The sequence below is a fragment of the Galeopterus variegatus genome, unplaced genomic scaffold, assembly GCF_000696425.1.
Source record: "Galeopterus variegatus unplaced genomic scaffold, G_variegatus-3.0.2 Scaffold8000, whole genome shotgun sequence".
Lineage (NCBI taxonomy): Eukaryota > Metazoa > Chordata > Mammalia > Dermoptera > Cynocephalidae > Galeopterus > Galeopterus variegatus.
The window spans coordinates 68014-75148 of NW_007734111.1; the positions used below are offsets into that span (position 1 = coordinate 68014).

The 7135-nt window shown below is 52.0% G+C and overlaps 1 protein-coding gene across 1 annotated transcript in view; it reads left to right on the forward strand.

Annotated features, from left to right (window-relative positions):
- Positions 1-5942, forward strand: part of ZNF423 (zinc finger protein 423) — a gene marked incomplete at its 3' end in the record, with an annotated part of 10949 nt that extends 5007 nt beyond the window's left edge. Inside the window, exon 2 of the mRNA XM_008592529.1 lies at positions 5834-5942. Coding sequence (XP_008590751.1) covers positions 5834-5942 — 109 coding nt within the window. The remainder of the gene's footprint in view (positions 1-5833) is intronic.
- Between the last annotated feature and the right edge of the window lie 1193 nt (positions 5943-7135).

A 7135-nucleotide genomic window follows, 5' to 3' on the forward strand; every position in this document is an offset into this window, starting at 1 on the left:
TGCTACAGTGCGCCGCTTGGGAGTGTGGTGGCGCTCCCGCCAAGGGTTCGGATCCCACATAGAGACCGGTTCCCGCTCACTGGCTGGGCGAGGTGAGGGAGCAACACCGAGGGTTGCGATCCTGTTGCTGGTCCTGGTCCGGTACGGGCGCGACACTGAGGGTTGCGATCTGTTGCTGGACACGAAAAAAAAAAAAAGAACCAGGGCCTGAGACTCTGGGATTTTGAGGGGGTGAGGGAGAGAGAAGGAGAGAAGGAGGGCCACAGAGAGTGAAGGGAGAATCCCACAATAGAAGGCACCTTAGAGGCCTCCGGCCCAGCCCCCTGCTGTTACAGCTGGGCCCACTGAGGCCCGGCGAGCCAGAGGTCACCTGGCTGGGGAGAGGAATGCCTGAATGAGGATAGAGCCATGTGTCCGGCTGGAGCCTGAGGCTTTTCTTCAAAGTCTTGTCTGGAGTGGAGAGCTCCTTTTAGGGGCTGTGACACCCCACCTCTCAGGGTCTTCTGGCTGAGCCAGACCTCCAAACAAGGGTCCAGTAGGACACTCTTCCAAGGTCTTGAGCAGGGCACTGGTCACTGCTCTCCAGCTCTGTCCCCCTGAGCCTCAGTTTGCTGGCTGGCTGGGGTGATGTGGGGGCTGGTGTGGGTGGTCTTTGGGAGTGTTTGGGCCCTGGAGTCAGATGGCCTGGGTTAACATTACCCTCTCCCAGTACCCAGTTGTGTGTTGTCCTCTCTGGGCCTCTGTCTTCCCCTGTAAAGCCAGAGGGTAATAACAATGGTAATTAATAGTGATAGTAATAGTAGTAATAGTAATAAAACTGGAAATAGTAATGCTATCTACGGAGCTGCCATCACCAGGGAGGCACTGGGGGCCTTTCTGCTTTTTAACCGGCGTCTGCTCCGATTGGTCAGGGCCTGCTACTCCTCGGTTGTTGAATATTGTGACTGTTTCTGGGGCTGACCTCAGCGTTTTGCTCTGAGGTTTAAAGGAGTAAAGGAAGCACTGTGCACACAGTAAACATCGCTTGTTATTTTTTCCATTTATGATAATAATCACACTTGTTGAGGGGTAAGGGTGTGCCAGGCACTTTATAGCTGTTTAACCCTTATCACACTCAGTTTGCAAGTGAGGAAACTGAGGCATAACATAGTGGAGTCATTTGCCCCGAGGCCTCAGTTTTCAAGAGGCAGAGAGGGGATTTGAACCCAGGCAGTCAGTGTCTGGTGCCACAGCCGTGATCTTGACTAACACTCTACCCAGCAACCTTGGAGCCTATCCTGGCTGCAAGGGGATTGAGACTGGCCGGGATGGGGTCCAGGGTGGTTGTGTCCCATGCTCAGGCTGTGGGACAGTGTGGCTGGGCTGGGCCCCCACACCCTTTCTCCTGGGTACACCCCAGCCTAATCATGCCTCCCTTTGGCATTGCTCACTGCTGTGCTGGGGAGTTCCTGATGGCCGTGGAGCTGCTTCTAGTGTCTCCAAAGCCTTGGGCTATTTGAGTCCCACACTTCTCCCCCAGTCTGCCCTGGATCCAGCCTTAAGTACCACTTTGTAGAAGCCCCTACTATGTGAGAGGTGCTCCCCTGGGCACCGACTCCAATATCATCTCCATGGCAACAACCTGGGCAAAGAGCAGATCCAGGCTCAGAAAGGTGAAGCCATAGACCCCAGGATGCATAGCTGTGTGGGGCAGTGTAGCGACTGAAACCCAAGGGGGGCTTGTTTCCCGGGAGCCTCTCAGGCCTTCTTCTCCCTGCCTTCAGGCCTTGTGAGGGAGGGGTGAGCTGGAAACTGTCTCTGCCTGCCTAGAGGCCCAGGCAGATGGGCCATTTGCAGAAAGGAGCTAGACAAAGCCCAGGTACCTCCTGAGCCAAGGCAGCAGCCTCTGGGGCCTTGCCCCCTGCCTGGGCACGCCTGGGGGCAGGGGCCCAGCTGTCTGTTCGCCCACCCCTTCCCTCCCCCAGGACTCACTCATGTAAGAGCACACTCTGGGGGCTTCACAGGGGCTTGGGGGCTGGCAGGCTGGGACCCTCGGGAATGTATCCATAGCAACCAGCTCTCAGAGGACTGGGTTCCCGTGGGGCCGAGGCTGCTGTCGGCTGGAGCGTGAAGCATGAGGTTTCCACCTCCCCCTCTGTTTATGGGTAATAACAACGTAGCCATAGCTCGAGGCCAGTGTGGGAAGACCCCGGCCCTGGATCGACTCAACACGTCCCTTATGGTGTCTTTCTCTGCTGGGGACAGCCTGTGTTTCTCCCACCTCATTTAATAGCCAGATAAACAGACATCCAGATTAGAGGGCTTGTCCAGATCACACCAGCTTTCTGTCACCTAGACCAGTAGTGTCCAGGGAGATCAGGGGCAGGAGCCTGCCTGGTATTGAATCCCAGTTCCCCTACTAGAAAGCCTGGGACTTGGATCAAGCAATGTGGTGTCTTGAAATTCCTCCTTTCTCTGTCTCTAAAGTGGAGCTCGCAGAGTGACTGTGAATATTCAGTATAAACACTGCCTGCACCTAGGAGGTGCTCAATAAATGTTAGCACTGCTCATGATAGTGGAAATTGAGCAGCTCTGGCTGTCTTTCCCTGCTCTCCTTCCTTTCTTGAGGGCCTGGCCAGTTTTTCCCAGTCCCCTAATCTTGTCTCCCCCCTTTTCAAGTATGTTTTCTTTCTGCCTACCCTGGGCCCCTCTCTGAGATTGCTTGGGGCTGTACTGGGGGAGGCGGCCCCTGGCCACAGGCGCTGGAACTCAGCTTTGGTACTCCTGGAGGGCCCCAGGGAAGGGGCTTATGACAGACGAGGTACTTTGAATGCCAAGTTCTATCTTTAATTCTGCCTCCTAGCAGGGGCTGAAGCTTGAGAGGAGGAGGGGGTCTCTGGAGGATAGAAAAGGGGAGAAAGACCAGTAATAGATGTTGGGGTGAGGACTCGGGCCAGCCAAGTTTGGAGGGTGTGGTGCTGGGGAGCCTCTGTGGGTGTGAATGGGTGTGCCTGTGTGTGAGTGCACGTATGTGCATGAGGTGTGTCCCAGGGTGGGTCAGAAGCTGCTGGTACACCTGTGGGTGTATTTGGGGGTGACGGGTGTCTATATCAGCGTTCTGGCAAAAGAGCTGCAGGTATGTGTGACTCTGGAGATGAATTTGGATGGGTCAACCCGTGTGACCCTGTGGATCCATGAGGATGACTTCACGTCTCCGGGCATGGTGCACAATATGTATCTGTGTTCCAGAAAGGAGGTTGCTGTGTGGGGGGGTTGTGGTGTGTCTGTGAAGGCCTTGTGTGTTGAGGGTGAGTTTGTGTGAGGGTGAGCATGTGCATGCACACGTGTATGCTTGCACATCTATGTGTGTGTCCTCATGTGTGTGTGTGTGTGTGGTCAGCAGTTCCTCTGGCCTCTCCCTTAGGGATCCCCTGGGTTCTGTTTCCTACCCACCAGCAGTGCTTCACTGAGGGGGGCCATATTGGGGAGGGGCATTTGGGGTAGTGTCTTCCTGCCCAAGCCCCTGGTGATTTATTTTCCAAGCATAGTGAACCCATTTCATTTACCTGCCTCTAGGAGGAAGAACTAGATCACTTTGCTCATGGATTCTTCCCTGCACTGGTCTAGACCAGCCATGGCTGGGGCCTCCAGAGACCTCCACCCAAGCAGACCCATGGAGTGGGGGCATGGTCTTCCTCCCCTAGCCATGGCTTCGGCCTCACATCAACCCCTCTTCCTGCCCACCCACCTGCAGGGCTGGGCAGCCTTCCAGCTGGCCCCCCCTGGGCTTCCTTGGGATGGAGCATCCTGGGGTGTCTTCCTTCTTGCATTCTTTCATTCCCTCATTCTTTCCTTCAAGCATCAAGGGCTCTTAAACTTGCCAGGCAGAGTGGGCACATGTGAGACAGAACTGATGATTCTGACAGTGGAGAAACCCACGGAGGTTGCCCTCCATGAGCATAGACTTGGAGTTGAGCTGAAATGGAAACTTTGGGACTGCATCCCCTCAGAAGACTTCAGTCTCTGCAATCTCCTTATGGCCTGGACATCTCCTTAGGCCTGTTGAGAAGCTGGACTCCCCAGCCCTGTCCTACATCATCCCCCTCCGACTCACCCCGTTCTTCCCGGCGCCTTCCCATGCTGACTGTCTGCTTCTGGGCCCAGTGCTGCAGCCTGTCCTGAGGACAGACTGAACCCCCAGATCTCCTTAAACATTGCAGGCAAGGCCTGCAGTCTTGTTAGAGTGGGTTTTGGAGCCTGAGCAGGGACCCTGCCTCTGCAGCCTGAAGCTCCCAGCACCAACTTTTCCAGGTGTTTCTTCATACATGTGTTCATTCATTTGTTCAATAAGCATTTTCTTAGCAACAATGATAATCATAATTAAATTAGATGCTTACTAAGTGCTCACCCTTGGCCAGGCTCTGTGCTAAGGTGGTGGGGGTCCAGGATATTTAAGTCATCTTTGGTTCTCTGTGTTCCTTCTGCCCTAATAGAGTGCTTTGCATATATTATTTTGTAACTGCTCATGTGTTCAAATGCTTTTATGCACTTAGTCTGTCTTGGCTGTGGGACCCCAAAAGTAGACCAAACACATTCCTGGCCTTCTGGGTGCGTAGGGTGCAGTTGGGGAGCAGATAAGGCAATCAGCCAGAACACAACAGTATATTAATTTCCTAGGTGCTTTTAGTATAAGCCGGGAGTCCAGGGAGTCCTGAACTCATTCTGGGGTGGGTAGAGAAGACTTCTTAGAGGTGGCATTTGAACAAGGATGGAGAGGGTGTTCCAGACAGAGGAACCAGCATAGGCAAAGGCCTGCAGGTACTTAGGGAACTTCAGGTGTGGGTGAGCTAAGGTGGGAGCTGAGACAGTTGAGCTCCCTAGTGGTTCATCCTGGCTGCATAGTTGAGGGTTGGACTTGGGTCCTTGGTCAGGAAATCTGAAGTCCTGCTCCTTCTTTCCAGAGGTAGAGAGGTCCCATCATCCCAGGAGCCAAAGTGGTCTTCAAAAAACAAATATTTTGAGCTCTAGTATCTCCCCTCACTCTCCAAAAAGCTCCTAGCCACAAGCCTTCCGCCAGAGAGGCAACACGACTTGCATCCCCAGGGTGCTGGTTTTACGTTTTCCCCCACTTAGTTGTGAGAGTAAGGTCTACTCTTTGATGTGAATCTTCAAGAAGCTTTAGAGCTTCCGATGATCTCTATTTTTTCTGCCCCCATCCCTCAAATGCTCCTGTGTATAGAAACGAGCTGTGGGATAACCTGGGGCCATGTGTGTCTAGAGCAGATGAGGAATTTCTCAGTCAAACTTGAGCACCAGAGTTGGCAGGAGCAGTGTCTTCTGCTCAGCTATATGGTTCTTAGGGTGGGTAAATGGATGAGAAGGTTGTTGGATAGGTAGAAAGATGGATGGATGGGTGGATGGGTGGGTGGATTTGTGTGTAGATGGATGAATGGGTAAACAGAGGATAAGTAGGTGGATGGACGGATAGACTGATGGATGAATAAACAGAAGATGGATGAATGGGTGGATGGGTGGGCAAATGAATAGATGGATAGATGGATTTGCCTTTCCAAGCAGGTAGCCTCCCTTAGCTCCTGCAAAAGGTCACCTTGGGATGAGGGAGTTTCCCCAGATCTAGCAGAGGAGGAGTTCCCTTGGAATGTAGCCTGGTGCCCATTCCTCAGGCTGGTAGAGCTGGTTCAGGGGGAGGTGGGAAGAGAATGGCCTGGGGGAGACCTGGGAGGGGACCAGAGCCATTCTGGGAAGTCTTGAGTCAGGCCCTCCAGCAACTTCTGCTTTCTGCTTTTTTCCACCTCCTGGCTCTCTAATTCTTTTCTTTTTGGTTTCCAAACAGAAAAAGACATACCAGTGCATCAAGTGCCAGATGACCTTCGAGAACGAGAGAGAGATCCAAATCCATGTTGCCAACCACATGATTGGTAAGAAAGCATTTTCTCCCAGCCGTGCTGGGGCCACTCTTTGGGATTTGAAATTTGCAGTTCCAATAATCATTTCACTGGTTTTTAGGGGAAAGGACAGAGTCACTACTGCTGTTTCTGAGCCATTTCAAACGGGAGTAAAAATGTCGAGCAATTTCTACACCTGATCCTTCTTGTTGCAGCTCCACTCACGTTACAATCAAACTTTTGACAATCTCTTCCATTTCCCAGCATAAATTTCCCTCCATTTCTGAAACAAAGTGCTTTCCAGTTGTCAAGCACTCAGAGGCAATTATGCTTCAATTTTGTGTGTCATGACATTGAATAGATTTAACTGCTCACACTCCCACTTGACGTGGTGAATTCCTCAGGCACATTGTCAAAACAGAATGCTTACAGAGTTATTGCAGTACTTCTCCCGTTCCTCTTCAAATGGTTTTGGACTTTGGAAAATCCAGCCTTTCTAGAAGGGGAGGTTTCAAAGTCCCATAGAGTTCACATACTTGGCCCTAGGGAGCCAGGGAAGCTGTGAAGTCTTACTCACCTTGGGTGATGGGTGTGGTCTCCCTGGCAGCTGGGGATGCTCTTGTTGTAAGAGAGGCACAGCTCGATATTCTGATGTTCTGATAGGCATGGAGGTTCTAAGGGCAGGGGCTGGCCTAGGGGTGGCCTGGGGCCTCCGAGAGCTTCTGGATTCCTGGTCCCCTGGGCCTGTGCTGGATGTGTGATCAGCTTCCCCAACACTCCTGTAGTCTGAGCAGTGAAGTTCAGTCATTGGTTGTACACCCTGACCTCATACACCATCTCCATATTTCTTCTCCTAACATCTTTTCATTATGGTCTTAACAACAGCCGTGCCATCAGAGTACTGTTTTACAAAGCCTTTTATTGCATATGTTCAGAAAACCTCATGTACGTGTCCAGCTCGACAAATTCTCACCAACTGAACACACTGTGTGACCAACACTCAGGCCAAGAAACAGACTATTCCCAGCAACCCAGAAGCTCCTCTCTTGGCCTCCTTCAGACCCTCCCCCACCAACCAAAGTCATCACCATCCTGATGGCTAATAGTATAGGTTGGTTTTGCCCGATTTGTGCTTTATGTAAATAGAATCACACAGTTTCTACTCATATGCCTCCTTTGCTTTTCATGTTATTGCCTCTACGTGGGGATCATTCCTTCTCATTGGTGTATCATGTTCCACCATGGGAACA